We start from the raw sequence: 17,804 nt of genomic DNA on the forward strand, positions 1-17,804 counted from the left end.
GGATGTCTGGGGAGAATTCTGTCCCCAGGATGAAGAAGAGTGTTTTCTCTACCTCTTCTTTTCTGTAGAAAACAAGTTTAGCCTACCCAGTCATTAAAGAATATAAAGATGCTAGCTGTAAAACACCTTTAAAGCAAGTGTCAGCTTTTCACCTTGAATTATCCTAGAACCACTAAAAAGTACTGCAGAGTTTTTCTACTGTTAACCTTAATAAGTGATAAAGAGGGGCGCCTGGGTGGCTCAGTCACCTAAGCGTCCAACTTCGGCTCAGGTCATGATCTCACAGCTCGTGAGTTCAAGCCCTGCATAGGGCTCTGTGCTGACAGCTTAGAGCCTGGAACCTGCTTCAGATTCTGTGTCTCCCTCCCTCTCTCTCTCTCTCTCTCTCTCTCTCTGCCCCTCCCCTGTTCATACTCTGTGTCTCTATCTCTCTCAAAAATAAACATTAAAAAAAATTTTTTAATAAATAAGTGATAAAGAAATCAATCACTAAATGTGGTGAGGATTGTTTTAAAAAGTCTAAGCCAAAATACAACTGTTTAGAATACTTTCAAAACGTCTCTGAGCCAAAGCTATATGGGATGTCCGAAGATGAGCTCCCTGATCTGGACCACTGACCTAATTTTTGTTCTTGGCCTAGAATTCATGCTTAGGCACCCTCTTCACTCTGGAAGTTAAAGTAAGGAGGGAAATTTTGATGAAGCAAGAGAGGCATCATTTTCCAGTCTCAGCCAAAATTAAAAAAAAAAAAAAAAATGTCTTATGGGACGTGACCTGGCAGGAGTAACGTCAAGTGGAGGAATCAGACACGGTTTCTGAACAAATTTAATTTCTGTAAAAATAAAGGAAGGAAAATATGAGGTGCCACTCACTTGAAAATAAATATACTAATGCTTTGGGGGACAGTTAATAATGAATGCTACATCTGACTTCTAGTATTCTGTTATTCTAGCAAACAAGAACTACAAAATCATAGTGATCATTTTCTCTTATATAATTAAGATTTTATAAGAAACTTGAGAACGTGGGGGCTCCTGGGTGGCTCAGTCAGTTAAGCGTCCAACTCTTGATTTGGGCTCAGATCATGATCTCACCATTCATGAGCTCGAGCCCCGCCTTGGGCTTCATGCTGAGTGTGGAGCCTGCTTGGGATTCTCTCTCTGCTCCTCTCCCACTCGCACACACTCTTTCTCTCAAAATAAATAAATAAAACTTAAAAAAAAAAAAAAAGAAAGAAACTTAAGAGTGTGAAAGTATGTATTTCATCCAAATAAAATAAACCATCTGAGAATATTTTGGTACTTCTCAATAAGATTATAATAAGGGATTCTAGCAAGCATACAGGGTAGTGCAGTAAAAATGCTCGAGCTTTAGGGTCAGGCAAGTCCAACTTTGAATTTCACCTCTGCCCCTGACTTAGCTCTTGGCTTCCTCAGCTATTAAGTGGGTATGATAATAGCCTACCGAGTTGATGTGAGGATTAGGTAAGAACCTCTGGAAAGCTTCTAGCACAGTGTCAGGCACATAGTAGGCATTCCTTTGTACTGTCATTGGTGAATAATTCCAGCATATCCTCATCTGAGAAAGCCAAGCATATCTGGCATCTAGAGCAAAACACAATGATCAAAAAAAAAAAAAAAAAACTTTTTTTAGATCTGTCCCTTTTCATTAAATAGTCTCAGAATTTACTGACTCCTATCTGTAAGGTTTGCCTTTGAAATTTTTAGAATCTTTAGAAGGTGCCGTGTCCTTGCTATTAATTGCACATTAGCAGCAAACACACCAGGATGACACACTAGCCTCGTGAGATGGATCAGGTGATGCCACCTTTTTTTCTCCCAGTTGATGAGCCTCATTCATTTCCCCACAACACTGAACAATTTGCTCACAAAGAAAAATTTAAGCATTCCTCCCCCCCCCACCAAAAAAAGGGCGTTGAGGAGCACAAGGTGTCAGTCACTGAAGTGACAAGCTGTTTCAGAAATCGTATTTATGATTTGTTACCCCAGATACATCATCTGCCCCTAAGAGGATTGGAATTGCTGGTGCTTGGTACTGATTTCTCTTTGGGGGTTTGTATATCTTTACCTTTTTTTTTTTTAAGTTGCATCAAATGAAGTATATATCGTTGGCACTGTTTGTTGCTGTTGTGTTAAAACTAAGATAAATGCACTTGAGTATCTTTAATATTATCGTTTTAAATAGACCTCTTATTTGTTTTTCTGTCCATTCAATCCGCTACGAAGGAACTGCAGGTAAGATGATGCTATGTTTCATTCAGATCCGCTAAGTAGATGTTTTGCATCGTCGCAGATTTATAACAACATAATTGCTTTTCTTCCTCCCTTCTAGCGTATGTATGCCTATCTGCGCGCATATTTACATTGAGGTGTGCGTGAGACAAAAAGTGTTTTTCTCTGTGGCTCCAGGATGGGAATAGTTTCCAAACTATAAATACAAGACAATTTTAAAATCTAGTCTGGAAGTTGCATAGTTATATCTCTTGAGAGAAAGTGAGGTTTAAATAGGATCCATGGAAATCTTATAATGCCTGAGAAGGCAGCCGCACAACGGAATTTGTTGTGTTGTTACCTTCTCTAATTAAAGGTGAAGTCAACAAGCGGCATCCGACAGTATACCACGAACACTTCCAAGCAGATCTGCTTATTTTCCAGGAATTAGGAGCTGTCTTTGTATGGCAACTGTATAAAGTTTCATCCAGATGAGAACCATTTCTCAAAAGGGGGTCCTAATAATAATGGCACCCAGGAAACAGGCATAAGCCAGGACCGTCCTGGGCATACTGACTTGTGTCACCCTACTATCCATTGCCGTGTCAGACTTACTCTGAGTAGGCATATCTGGGCAAATATATTTTGACCACAGTGCACTTATGTCCCTTCACCAATAATTCTTACCTGACAGAGTTCTAGTGTGGAAAAAAAATTATTTCAAAGAATAGTGTTTCCAACGTTTCTAGAATGTTCAGTCACTAGTACTTATCTCAGTACAAATCCTGAGTGGTTAAGTTTGATAGCTGACATACGCAGATTGTCTTGAATAATTAGCCATCTCCTAAATTTTCTCACACATAGAAAAATCTGACGTAATCAGTAAGACACTGTTTTGACCTTGTGGGTTGACTTTTAATCACCACACACACTTGAGCTAGGTAATAGCACTCTTGCATCTCAGTTCTTCAGCCTCCACCGCAGTAACAGTTTCAACACCGTTCCCTCTAATGGAGAGCTATCGTATCCTCCAGAAAGACATCCCACTATTCTTCCTGCGACAGAAGCCTTCCCTTACAACCCCACTTCTCATGCCTGGTCCAGCCGGGTCTTCACCAGAGGTGCAGTTATATCAGTATGAGCCATCATCCTTGCCCGGTGTAGCATTCCCTGCCCCTGGGCGTCCATGTTTCTCTGCAAGCTCATGGTTCTGTCTCGGGCTCAGTGCCGGAGACTTCCAGAATTGTCATCCAAGATAGTTCATCCAGCCGATCCACTGATTGGATGCACAAGAATCGGCGTTAGGATTTATGTTTTCTATTCATATTTTGTGTATTTCTCCCAGTAATCTGCACAGTCTTTTTTCTCTGTACTCTTATTCTTTCAATCTTTTTAACTTCTTCACACATTGCGATTTCTTTTTCTCTCCCGTATTCTTGCCTCTCCACATTTTTTATTTCATTTTTTCACTGAAACAGCTATTTTAAAATCCCAGCACAACAGTTAACCTTTTCCACTAGGAAAAAAAAATTATTTGGTGACAGTTTATCACAGCAGATACAGATAAAGGTATAGATACAGATAAGACAGCAGATATAGGTACAGAATATGGAAATCATATTCAATGTCTCCTTTTCATAATCAGACGGTCCTAAGAACAATCATAAACATCACGCATGGGGATCAATAATGATAATAATTTCTGTATCATATCCAGAATGTGCTCAGGATCATTACCTGTTGCCTTCCACCATGAATAGCCAAAACAGACTTTGGAAAAGCTAAGCGTCTGTTCTGTGAGACATCTATGAGAATGGCAAGGTGTGCTTCATTCAGATCCAGGAGAAATAGATCCTTAAACCAGAGGAAGAGTAATAAATTTAATGATTCTAATTTTAACAGTGATTTGCCTCTCTCATATTATACGGTTATGCTAGTCACTGAGCTGTCACCGGAAAAAGTTGTTTTATTTCAGTGACCCATCAGACAGTGTTTCACATGACCAATAAATGAAAGGATTCTGGGCTAGATTTTGTTTAGATTCCCTGTTCGTGTAGGTTAAAACTCGCTTATCAGGGGGCTGCGTACTATTTCCCTTGCTTTATTCCTGTTTTAACACAGAGAAAAATAAAACCCCAGTTCCTTTCTAGGAAAAGATTTTGTGTGGACAAAGATACTTAATATCAGATGGTTAGCAGAGCAAGTCTGAGATACAACTAGAAGCTTGAACACTTGGATTGCCACTTAGCACGGTTGTCAGTAAATTAAAAGGTACAAGTCAGCGATAGTGCTTGGGACCAAGTCAGTCATCTCAGGAAAGCATCTCATTTCCACATTGGGACAATTACTTAAAGATGAGCCTAAAGCAAAAGTCAAGCCACACTGCTCTGGCCTCTGCGTAGTGCATGATCCGTCAGACTTCGCCCAGCTGCTCTCAGATGTTCTTTTAACTCCGCATTTGATCTGCAAAAACCGCTGTAGCAGGAACAGGCTGGAATGTTTACCTAATGAATGCTCTTCTACTTAATACCCAAGGGATGTGGAATGTGCTACAGCATAGCTCCTACTTTTTCTCCTTCTGAAAATAGTACTAAACGGGCCGGGGAGGGGGGCACACCTCTTTGGAGATTGTTTTAATATTAATGGTCTCTTTCTTACAGCTTTTTGGAAACACAGGTCATTATAGGGTTTACCAAAGTCACAGTTTAAAAAATATAATACTACCCGCCACGCCATGGAGAAGCGTGCAGTGCTTCTCTCTGAGAGTTAATACGCATCTAGGTGAAAACAGTATGCTTTCACTACCTTCCACATCATGTGAACAAATTGGTTGCTACCAAGGTAGACGAGAGCTTGAGAGTTCGTCATGAAAACATTTGTTTCTAAGCTATGATTATGACTTAACTGGATGTGTGAAGGTGTTAAGTGCAGGAAGATCCTGGCATAAAAACCAGCTGCTGGTATGATTTCAGGGTGAGAGTATGGACAATTTCAACTGGGGAGTGCGCAGGCGTTCTCTGGATAGCTTGGACAAGTGTGACAGGCAGCTTCTGGAGGAGAACCCACTTGCAGGAAGGTCTCCCAGCCTCAACAAAATGAACCGTGAGGATTCTGACGAGTCCTCCGAAGAGGAGGACCTCACAACCAGCCAGATCCTGGAGCATTCAGACCTAGTAAGTAGAAACCTTCCCACCATAGGAGACGGGAGACTATGTTCGTAACTGAAGCAGTAAGCATGGTTTCCAGTCGCTGCTAAAGAAACTTTCCACCGCTGCTAAACCCAAATCCGAAACGTCGGGTGGCGTCCAACCGATTGTAACGTGCCTCTTGCCTCTAGGTTGCCAACAGACACAACTACTGGGGCATTTGTTATAAGCCCTCGATGGCATCGAGTCTGTTCAGGCCTGGACTTTTCTCAAATAACTTTTATGAGGCTGGAACCTTTTTAAAAATTCCTGAGACATCTGAAGTCTTAGGCAGTCTAACAGTGAGACGTTTGGATGTGGTTATCTGCAGATACGAGTGTTCATGTTTTCCAGTTCTGGGCCATCGTTTGCTCTGCCAGCTGCCGTGTGTCAGTTCTAACGGTAGCGAAATACGTACGTTAAATGATACCCGTCAGCCAACGACCGGCTCGGGCAGTGGTTTGTACTCTTACGTAGAGAATAATTCGAGCTTTTAGAGAAACTTTACTCTGTCTTTTACCGGCTCCGCTTTCTCAACAGATCATGACTCGTTCCCCTTCCGAGGAGACGAACCCCCTGGAATCGCTCGCCGCGGCCTGTGACATGACCCCTGCCGACCCTCATTCCTTTAGCACCAGAATGGCTAGCTTTGACGCGGCTCTGTCTGACATGAATAATCTGCAGATCTCTGAGGGCTCCAAGGTGAAGAGATTTGGGCAATTATGATGGCAATTTACTTAAAGAAAAAGTACCTGCAAATTGCTGAGAAATCTTGGGGGGCTATAAGTGGAGAGACTGCCTTTATCTTTTTCTTTCTTGCTTTTCTGAAATACTTGAGTTTGCGCACCTGAGCCTCTGTTTTGAAGCGGTTTCCCTCTCGCAAATGAGCAGCCACCTTCTTGTTGGCTGAAAGAGATTCAATCTGAGGTCCTTTTCAGACGGAACACTTGGCATTTCCCATACAGCAGGAACACTGCTGATTAATGGCAAAACAAATCGGCATATGTCTGAGATGGCTGTGACTTGGAAACTGCTGTTCTTTGTCATGACTTTTGTAAAACAATATGCTAAGTGAGGAGTGGGCGTATGCATGTCTTTGGGGAAATTTTTTCCTATGTAGGAACCAGCTATACAATCTGTGCATTGATTCCATTCTGGCCTTTTGGCATACTATTGGAATTTTCAGTGTTGATCACAATATTATGCCAGATTTGCACAAAACCGTCCTAGCCAGACTGAGGAGAGAAGCAAGTAACGGATACAGTTTTCTTATTTAAAAGGTCAGGTCTTTAAAAAGCTAACAATGTACATTCCATTTAAAGTTGATTTTATCAAATTTCCCTACAATATCATCACCATAAAACTACCCACTCCCACACTGGGTTCACATAAGTGCCCACATTTATGCCCGTCAGTATAGAATTTTATTCTCTTATACTGGAAATACCAAAATAACTTCCTACTGCTGTTAAGAGAAAACTTCCTTCTGCTGAGTTTGGCAGTACAAGTTTGAAAGAGAAAACTATAAAAGCAATTTTTAAGATACATAAAAGTATATTCTTTCTGATACTTCTAGTGGGAGAAACTATAATGCTGGCTGTTGTATGTTCTTTTATAGTGGACTTAAAATAGATTGAGACCGAGGGAAATCTATGTCCTTCAAACCAAGGACAACCACCCAAATCGCAATCACTTAAAAATATTGAAGATTAAAGAATGATTTCTAAGAGAGCCTCACTGCCAAAGGGGTATAGTCAAATTCTTAGAGTCAGTGGAGTCCTTTTTTAGCCAAAAAAAAGGCCCAGAAAGGAAACTTGTCTGTGATTAAAATTCCAGAATCCTAAGATTAATAAATTTCATGAAAAGGACACCCCAAAATAAATGTGAAGTTATTAGTGTTTGTTATTCCTCAATCCTAGAATAGTCATTTTCTCCATTTTTTCTAGTCTGAATGCTAAATTACATAGATTTCTCCTAGAAAGCACTACCTAAGTGGTAATATATTTATGGACTCACACAGAAATCATCTAATTCTGTCAAGGAAAAGTTAAGTCTAATTTCTGAAAGGCTGTCTCTGTTTTCCCCCACGAGCTGGGTTTCTGCAGGGTGTAATACAGCCGTGATGTTAGAAAAAGAAAAGAAAGGAGATTTTTGTAAGAATTCAGCCCTCCCCTAATAGATTAAGTTTATGTGCACTCATAACCCAGACCAGTCACCAGCAGTCAGTCTCGTTGGCACCACCGTAGTTTTTAAAAAGCAGGAAAAACCAGATATGGATAAGCCTCTGAAACTCCGCATTTATGAGCAATTCCTTCAAAGACATGAGATATCTTGTTTCCCTACCATATCTTTAAACACTCCTCTTAATTTCCCTATTAATCCTAGAGTCAGAATACTAACTGGGTGGCCGGATAGCAACCTGTGATAATGCTCTAATTCATATATATTTCTCTTTTGCCTTGCTTTGTTTTGTTTTTTAAGAAAATGACTCACTGAACTGTGTGCGTGTGATGCCTTCTTTTCCTCTTCTGGTCTGTAACCCAGTTGCCTTCCTTCCTCTCATAAAGAACAGTCAGTTCTCCAGCTGACTCCCCCTGGCCCACATTCAAACCCAGCCTCTTTTTCCATTCTACTTGCTCTGTCTCTCTCCTGCCCCTCATTGATCCCAGTTCTGCCTGACCTAGAGCCCTTTCATTTCGCTGCTCAGTCTACATTTGACAGCGAGGTGAGAGGAGCCTCTTCCATCCGTTGTCTCCAGGGGGTATCCCTAAGAGCACAGCATGTATGTAAATGGGTCTTAGAGGATTTCCAGTATGGAAAGACCTGTGAACGGGGCAGGCTCAGTGAACAACTATGGATCACTCATGCACCCTGCAGGTATTTCTTGAGCATTTACTCTACTGGTCCCTGGTGATTCTAAATTCCAGTTGCCATAGGTAAAGGAATTCTGTATCAGAGAATTCCCTCTGGATAGGCTTGCTTTGGAAGGTGAGGGTTGTACAGTGCAAAGAGCAAGTCCGATCACTCTGATTATCTCCCTGATGTCAGGCAAGTCCCTTTCCCACACATGAGTTGTCTATAAAATGTGAGGGGTCTCTGTATTTAGCATTTATATCCCCCGTAATTATGGGTCAAATGTGGCCATCTATTGAGAACCTCCTTGCAAACTATTGCGGACAAGAATGAAAAGAAGGTAAAGAATTAACAGTAGTCCGGAGAATGCCCGAGTCCAGTTGTAGAAACTCACTGTGTTGTAGCTGGGAAATAAGTGCCCCCAGTTTCTATCACTCTCAGGATTTGTCACTTTTATTTTTTCCTTCAGTGGAATAGATTTTCCCAAATATATTCTCACATGGTGGGGGGATCCTTCCCTCTTTTTCTTCTTCCAGGCTGAAGCTGTCCAGGAGGAGGAGGACACCGCCGTGCACGAGGACGATCTTTCCAGTTCTGTTAATGAACTCCCGGCAACTTTCGAATGCAGTGGTAGCTTTAGCCTGGATATGACTGAGGCAGAAGAAAAGGGCAATCGAGCACTGGACCAGTTTACTCTTGCAAGGTAAAGAAGCCCCTGGTGGAAACGAGCGGTGATGGTGTACCTGGCACTTTGCCTTGTATTCACTGTATCTCAAGTGAGGTCACGTGGGCACTGCTGGGACTTCCTAATGAGGAGTCCAAATTGGCTTCTGACTCAGAGGGCTCTCGGCTGGTCAGAGCCGTGCAACCAAGTGTGGAACTGAAAAGGGTACTCATACACAGGGACTCATAAAGCCATTGAGTAACGTAGAATAACACAGAGTAACATAAAGCCATGGCGTAACTCAAAAGCCAAAAAGGGGTCTGGGGACATGGTCCGGGTTTTGCACGCTTTGAAGATAAGCAAGACTGGCAAGCCTTGGAAATGAGGAGTTCTTTCCATTTCGAGTTTAAAGACAAGAACAAGAAGCTCTTTATAAGTTAAATACCTACTCTTTTTAAGTGGGTGGCTTTCAGCCTAGTCACTGATGTTTCTGAGACTAGTGAGCTGTAGTCAGAGAACACGAATGGACAAAAATAGAGAGGAATAGATAAAACACTAATGCAGCATCTAGAATAAATAACAAGTGATAAAGGCTACAGATTGGCTTCTGGAAAAGAAAGTCAGAATCCTAAAATCTCTCTTCTGAATGTGGACAAGAACGAAACAGGTTTGGATACGGCTAGACAGAGACCTTCTGTTATGGTGAGCAGTATCTGGTCTTTGAAGGGCAAGCTGATGGTGATAATACCCACAGAAGAATCTGACCTTTCACTTGTGTTTATTATCTTCCCTTTCCTCGTCCCTCTCAGTCCCTCTCACCCTGCGTTTCTCTTCTTGAATTTTCCCTTTGTCCCTTCTCCCTCTCCTCCTGAGCATTCATGCATGTGCAGCCATTAATACTCTCCCCCACAAAGGAAAAGTTAAAAGATTCAAAATGTTTGTTATAATGGTTCATAATGGAAAATGAAAAGGATCAAAAGTGCCAAAGCATGGCAAGTAGTGTTTATGTGTGTTTATGTGGGGAATGGCCACTGGGAGGGACAGTTGCTGGAGGCTCCAAGAGGTCAGGGGGAGCCTAGGTGTCTCAGTCGGTTAAGCATCTGGCTCTCGATTTCGGGTCAGGTCATGATCTCATGTTTCATGAGATGGAGCCCCGCATTGGGCTCTGTGCTCACAGCATGGAGCCTGCTTGGGATTCTCTCTCTCTCTCTCTCTCTCTCTCTGCCCCTCATCCCTCATGCACATGTGCACTCTCTCTGGCTCTCTCGCTCACTCGCTCTCTCTCAATAAATAAATGTGTAGAAAACTTAAAAAAAAAAAAAAAGGTCAGAAAGGGAGAAATCATAGAAATTCTAGAGAGGAAAGGTCTCTTTCCTCCAAGCAGAAGAGAACGTTGAAGGGCTGTGAAGGAGAGCTGAGTCCCTACAGCAACCTCAAAGGGAGGAGGGGACAGAACAGCTGACAGGGTTAGAATTTACACAGCCCGGTGAAGGATGAGGATGTCACTCCTTGACCAGGTTGTTTTCATCTTTCGCAGCTTTGGAGAAGGTGACAGGGGGGTCTCTCCCCCTCCCTCGCCCTTCTTCTCGGCCATCCTTGCTGCGTTTCAGCCCGCGGCCTGTGACGATGCAGAGGAAGCCTGGCGCAGCCACATCAACCAGCTCATGTGCGACTCAGATGGCTCCTGTGCTGTGTATACATTTCATGTGTTCTCCTCCTTGTTTAAGGTACGGTCCTCACTAGCAATTCAGACGACTAGGTCTCTTAGGGGAGCCAGCTAGCTTCCAGTTTCAGAAGGGGTGCTTGTTTCATTCTGGGTTTGCATTATTTTCTCCTCCAGATACCCCCCAGTTGCCTGTGACTTCAGCCTTTCTTCTGTTTAACCGTAATCTGCTCAACCTTCTTAAACTGGTATCGCAAAGGCCTTGCCCCCAAATGATTGAGTCCACACGCTGTCCTGTTCGCTTTTGCCATGCTGGCTTGTCTTGATGTCGTGATCCCAGGCAACCGTGACATGATGTCAGAACCAGCGAGTGGTATCATCTGCCGAGCCTATCCTGCACTCCTCTTAGACCCCTTCTGTACCTTTTTTCTTTACTGTTCATGTTTATCTTTTTCTTGTGTTTTATCTCTTTCCCGGCATGAATTCCTTAAACATGTCAGCCATAGCTATGAACACTTGCTTCTCCTCATAGATGCTTCTGGACACATGAACAGTCATAGTTTGCGTCTCCTGGGTGAGCCACAGCCTGGCGAGTCCAGATGGTGTCTTTGTGCAAATTGGAAACGGATGTCCCTTCCTCCAGAGCATTGCAGCACAGGGTGTGGCCAGCAGAGGGCAGGCTGGATCTCTATCCCTCCGCCAGGCACCTGTGGCATCTTGCACACAACTCAACGTAGCAGCCTCTGTGTGGACACCTTCAGATTTCAGCTATTATCCCCAAACACACTTACAACATCTGAACCAAAGAGGTGGAGGGAACTTGACTTCTGATGGGTGATCGAAGGTTTATTTTTATGCCTGCCTGTCTGTTGGTGTGCAAATACCTGTCGGTTCCTCTGTGCGTCTTGCTCTGAACTTTTGCTCTCTAAATTTCATCAAACGATTGGTGGAGGTGGGAGGGGCATCAATAGAAGAGAAAGATGGCCTGTTTTGAAGCAACCCTGAAGGTCTGCTGTCATCGCTGGAATTAACTAGCCCTGTGTGCTGTATTTGAGGCTGATCCTGTCTGGGAAAGTGGCATGGCTGGAAGTAATGCTTAGCCATGAAGATGAGGCTATGGGTGAAGATTTGTATGGTTACCATACAGTGTAGGAGAAAACTAGTTTTAAAAAGCCAGTATGTATGGTAGGGTTTTTTTTTAATTTTTTTAAGCTTTATTTCTGAGAGAGAGAGACAGACAGACAGAGCATGAGTGGTGGAGGAACAGAGAGAGAGGGAGACACAGAATCCGAAGCAGGCTCCAGGCTCTGAGCTGTCAGCACAGAGCCTGTCACGGGGCTTGAACTCACGAACCATGAGGTCATGACCTGTGCCCTACTTGGACATTTAACCGACTGAGCCCCCCAGGTGCCCCCCCTTTTTTTTATTTTTTTTAAGCTTTATTTCTGAGGGGGAGGGGGTACTATTTTTTTAATGTCTAGAAAATAGTGAAGATTATACACTAGCATTTCACTGTAGTTTACTCAGGGTGATGAGATTATGGGTGTATTTCTCCCTGCTTCTTTTTACTTTCTTTAGAACTCCAATTTTCCACTAATGAAAATGCCTTTCTTTTAGCATTTTTTCTAAACTTGTATTTGCTCACTCACAAAGCAGAATTGCCACTAATAATGCAGGGGAAATGTGAAAAGGGACTTACGTAGTAGTTCCAACTTTCAGTAGACGTGAGTAATGGGCGAGTGACCAGCCAGACAAGGTAGAACCCTCTTACACTGTCTTATAGGTTGAGCTCTATAGAGTAGATCATGAAAGAGGGACAGTCACTTGGCTGGACTGAGGGATGGGCCGACTAATCACCTTCAGGAAGAGCCATCGCAGAAGGGGAAGACAGGAAAATAAGGAATTCTATTAAAAGTGCAAAATGAACCACATCTTCTTTATCCATGTGGTTTATACATACAATGGAATACTACTTGGCACTGAGAAAGAATGAAATCCTGCCATTTGCAGCAACGTGGATGGAACTGGAAGGTATGATGCTGAGTGAAATAAGTCAGTCAGAGAAGGACAGATACCATGTGTTTTCACTCCTATGTGGATCTTGAGAAACTTAACAGAAGACCATGGGGGGGAAGGGAAGGGGAAAAAATAGTTACAAAAAGAGAGGGAGGGAGAAAAACCATAAGAGACTCTTAAACACAGAGAATAAATAAATAAATAAATAAAATTTAAAAAAAGAACAAACTGAGGGTTGATGGGGGAGAGGAGAAGAATGGGTGCTGGGCATTGAGGAGGGCACTTGTTGGGATGAGCACTGGGTGCGGTATGTAAGCGAGGAACCATGGGAATCCATCCCAAAAACCCAGAGCACACTTTACACACCGTATGTTAGACAATTTGACAATAAATTATATTTAAAAAATAAAATTAAATTAACTTAAAAATAAATTTTGAAAACAAAGGACCATCTGCCTCAAAGATTTCAAATTCAGGAAGCCACTATTAGTATAAAAAGTAAAGTCTGTTTTTGAGTCTGGTGGCCCTTCTTATGACCCATTTTTGGAGAATTACATACCAATAGTACTAACAGCTACACTTTCTCATTTTGAGTGTTATTGTGCTGCTCTCTCCCCAGTTTTCAGTTTCCTTTTAGTGAAATCTTTTAGAAAGCTGCCTGGACAAAACGAGGGTTGTGTCTTGTGATTAACCGGGAGCTGGAGGGGCTGTTAGGCTTAAGACAGAAAAAACAGGCTGCTGAGAGATAGGAATTCCAGAAACACTCTAACACTGAGCTGATTGAAATTCTAACACAAACTATGAGAAAGTTACCATTTGAGGTAAATTTACTTGTTAAGGATTTAGAAGCAAAGTAGTTTATTTTTTATATTGTTCTAAACTCTGTTTTAAAATAATGGTTACTGGGTAATAATTTTTGTTTGGCTGTTGTAGTCATTTTTTCTCATTATAGTCACTAGCTATTTGTGCCCCATTTCCTAGTCACGAACAATACTTTTCCCGCTGCCCAGCAAGACCATTTCCTCTTGGCCCTCTACTGTACTCTCAGTTACATGCAGACCCCTGATTGGAGCTCGCTTCAGCAAATGAAGCCTTCCCTTCCTTCTTTCTCCCTCCCCATCACCTGGGGTCCCGAGCATATCGTGGTTACATCTGTCACGCTTGTCACATTCTATCAGAATTCCTTATTGTCTGTCTCCCACAGAGTGGGCGAGTAATGGTGTCTGATTTTGATTTCCCAGCAGCTGGCACCATTACTAACACACAATAGGTGCTCAGTAAATGTAAGAAGCATGAATAGGAATCTTTTTTTAGTGGAAATCTTAGATGGTTTCTGATTTCATGCCAGTAGACCAGAAGGTTGAAACACGAGCTGGGAGGTGGGGTGGACCCTTGGCTTGAGGGGCACTTTGAGGTTTGGACTTTATTTTTCCATCCATGCATTAGGTAAATCCCTATGGACCTTATCTGCAATAATAGTCATACAAATGTGTACCTCTTTTTTGAGTTTTTGATATACATTTAGCCTTAAGAACTTTCTCAACTATCATCAAATGCTATGTGATTGAGAACAATACTAATAACACAACAGGTATTAAATAAAATATGCTGGGAATGAAATACATTTTGGACATGCCGTCTACGAAGCTGTTGGCCAGTCCTCACCATGTCTGTTTACTCTTTTCCAGCATTTTCCTATGAGTCTGAAGGCCACATTTCCCTGTATTTAGTTGGATTTGGGAGGGGATAGAGAGGAGGTAATTGCCAAAATAATTTGGTTTTAAAAACAAGAAATTGATTTCTAATGGTCCAGCGTGGACATCTTCCCAAGTGTCTCAGTCACTATACATCCTTCCTGCCGCTCCTGTGTTAATGTCGTCATTGTGTCACACAGTGCCACCAAATTATACAATGTGTTTATATGGAAGTTAGGTGAGGACATGACTGTCTATCCCCTAAATACCACCTGCCTTTAGAAGAGGCTCTAAAGCTCCCTGACAGGTAGGTTCACAGACCTCACCTTATCCTTAGGTAAAATGGAAAGAACCCCAAACTCTTTGGGGACCTGAGTCCTACTCCCAGCTCTGCCTTTCAACTAGATGTGTGATGCTACACGTGGCACTTGTCCTTCATCTCTGCTCTGACGTTCAGTCGGGTTTTTTAGTTTTTCTAACTGCACATAAAACTAAGTCAAATATGTATGCTACACATTATACCAAGGTTCTCATATATGTTAAATAAAAAATAATGAATATGCAGCATAGTTGGCACTTTTCTAATGTAAATCATAAAGAACCAGCCTGCTGTTGTTGTAGGGACATTCTACTTTGCTCACAACAGGGCAGAGAGGATTTCTCCCGGACTAGATTCCACAGCTCAAAAGGCATGACATCTCTTTGAGTTTGAAAGCCAGTGCCTAGGACTGAAGTTATTTTTTGGTTCAACATTGTGTTCTTTTTGTTAAAGATACTGTGTGTTGGAAGTTTGGGGGCTAAACAATGTTCCCATTTTGTCACCGACACAGGCACAGTGAATCAGATTCTTCCTGATTCCAGTTGTGCCTCAGGCTGTACAGGAGGACCTACCTCCTAGGAAGCATCATAGATTTGTGGAAGGAATGTGAGCGCTGGGGTCAGGCTCACCCTTCCTCTGTCACTTACTGGCTGCATGACCTTAGGCAAGTCGTGTCTTAACCTGGACTTCCTCGCCTGATGGTGAGGGTTAATGAGCCAGTGTATGCAACCCTATAAGACACAGTTATGGACATCTTGCCAGACACACCCTCAGAGGGAGATACTATTCCGGACCCATGTAGCATTTACTTTCATTTGCCAGAGATCCAAATGGCATTGTTTTGGTGCTCTCTCTCAAGAAGCTGTGATCTTGGGGAACAGGAAAGGGTTACATCGCATGGCCCTTTCTGTCTTGCGCACGTTGACGTAACCTCAGGAACTTCTCGCTGATCTGACAGACGAGCGAGGTGGACTCAAACTGCTGACCAGCTCTGACCATCAGCAAAAAGAAAAGCGCAATTTATTTAAAAGATTATGTAAACATCACCCTCTCGGAAACACCTTAAGAAGAAACTTTGCCCGCACTGGGTGATCACCTACTTGACTTGAGACCAACACTCACTCTACTCCCCATCTCCCCCGCCTCTACCTGAGGACCTATGCTCATTTGATGTTTTCATAAAGATTTAAAAGTAGTTTTTTGCTGGTATATAAGTTAAAACTCGGTTTTTATAAATGGTCACTGTTTTGCCTTTCAGAATATTCAGAAAAGGTTCTGCTTCCTAACCTGTGATGCTGCCAGTTACCTTGGAGACAATCTGCGGGGAATCGGGTCCAAGTTTGTCAGCTCTTCTCAGATGCTCACCTCCTGCTCTGAATGCCCTACACTCTTTGTGGACGCTGAGACTGTGAGTACCCAGTCCTGCTGTGGTGGCAAATGGCGGGCCCAGCTTAGGGTGTGAAACATACAGGTGGCATGCTAGTGTTGTGGTTTGTTTGAAAGACACTCAGTGTTTGTGAGCAGCACCATATTGTGACACGACCCCCAAAGGCCGGAGTCTGCATGGTAATGACTCTACATTGCCAGCCAAGGCCAAGTCATTTCAGGGAATTGGGAGAAAAATCCACGTTGATGCTCCCTCCGTGTCCTTGGCACCTGTCTCCAGTATCTTTGGATTTGACCGCTGTGAACGTGATGAGCTAACCCCCAGAGCTGACCTAGCCCATCCCCACCATGCCAAGTTGTCCAGCCAGATGGGTCTCCAGAGGCAACATGTCCTCATTTTCCTTACTCCCAAGTGTCAAGTGGAGAGAGATTGCCCCCTGGAGGGATTCATCCAGCCCAAACTGCAAGTGATGAAGTTGAGGGTTAAGTAAAGCATCCTCTGGCTGACTGCTAAATCATGACTTTACATATAAGTCTAAGCCTGCATGAGTGGTGAGCTCTTTGGGGTGTGTGTCACCTTTCTGTATATCCTCCATGCATCTCACACTGATGTCTTATATGCTGAGTAATGAACTAATAACGTTTAGAACCAAAGAGGATGTGCTTTGATTTCAAAAGTCTCTGAAGAATTAGTCTCTCCAAGGACTCAGTGGTCGGAATACAATAGGAGAAATCATTCTATCTTAAATGATTTAAAGCAAAGATTAACTATAAAATCAGTTCAAAAGTCTATTTGGAGATGTGTCTTCCCACTACTTGGAGTATTGCTGGACGAAGATATCAGAGTTTGTGCATCAAATGAGTACATCTTAATGTGGGCTCCTACGGAGTATGTGGTAAGGCTTGAATGTCTACACTGATATGGAGAAAACCGGATATTTTTGTAGGAGATTTGCATTAGCGAGCCAGTATTCAATTACAATTGCAGCTGATAGTGGAACAGAATTACACATTGCACAGCTTACTAAAAATGGACCCACTGGTCCCTACTTTACATTATTTCTAAATATATTTCTCTTTTGTATCTGACACAGCCATGCCTGTGTCTAGTTATCTCTCTAGTTGTGTTAATACAAATTATTTTCCTGCCTTCAGCTCCTTTCTTGTGGACTTCTGGACAAGCTCAAGTTCAGTGTTTTAGAACTGCAAGAATATTTGGACACCTACAACAACAGAAAAGAGGCCACTCTCTCGGTAAGCTTTTGTGTCTCTGTGCATATGCTTTCAGTTAAAATCAAATGAACCCACTTATGGGCCCTGGGAAGGTGTTGTGATTAATATAGGATAGGATCTTTGGGAGAAGAAAACGTCATCCATTCCTCTGTTAGCAAGACTACAATTGAATACTGGTAGAACTGTTAACAGTATGTATTATGCAAAAATGATACTACAAAAGAGAAATTATCAGCTTTCATTTTAGCTCCATAATTTCCCTACTTGGAAACGGAAACATGGGTATCTGCTCGATGTCTCCTTGTCAATGTGATTAACTTTTCTCAGAGATGTAAAATTGTTAATTACTTCCTCCCAGTGTTTGCCTCTCCTGAAACTCACTGGGGTAGATCTCTGCTCTCCCCTCCTCTTAACTGCTCTTGGTAGCTGTCTCTCCCTGACTCCATTGCTTCTCTTGGCCTCAACTCCAGCTCTTTACTCTTTCCTTCACTGATCTAGACCGTAAAATGTTAGGAACAGAAGTGATCCAGAAACCTCCATCAGACATGCGGACCCCCTGA

General features: G+C 42.6%; 1 protein-coding gene across 9 annotated transcripts in view; it reads left to right on the forward strand.

Moving 5' to 3' along the window:
- The window catches only part of FRY (FRY microtubule binding protein), a 445,796-nt gene that overhangs the window by 405,696 nt on the left and 22,296 nt on the right, over positions 1–17,804 (forward strand). For 6 of the 9 annotated variants that reach the window (XM_043576463.1, XM_043576388.1, XM_043576406.1 and 3 more), the window contains 7 exons: positions 2,247–2,255; positions 5,204–5,404; positions 5,957–6,118; positions 8,806–8,972; positions 10,471–10,660; positions 15,884–16,033; positions 17,167–17,265. In XM_043576463.1, the coding sequence (XP_043432398.1) occupies positions 2,247–2,255; positions 5,204–5,404; positions 5,957–6,118; positions 8,806–8,972; positions 10,471–10,660; positions 15,884–16,033; positions 17,167–17,265 (978 nt within the window). The remainder of the gene's footprint in view (positions 1–2,246; positions 2,256–5,203; positions 5,405–5,956; positions 6,119–8,805; positions 8,973–10,470; positions 10,661–15,883; positions 16,034–17,166; positions 17,266–17,804) is intronic. The other 3 variants (XM_043576397.1, XM_043576415.1, XM_043576454.1) reach the window with 1 other exon arrangement.

The sequence above is a fragment of the Prionailurus bengalensis genome, chromosome A1, assembly GCF_016509475.1.
Source record: "Prionailurus bengalensis isolate Pbe53 chromosome A1, Fcat_Pben_1.1_paternal_pri, whole genome shotgun sequence".
Taxonomy (NCBI): Eukaryota; Metazoa; Chordata; class Mammalia; order Carnivora; family Felidae; genus Prionailurus; species Prionailurus bengalensis.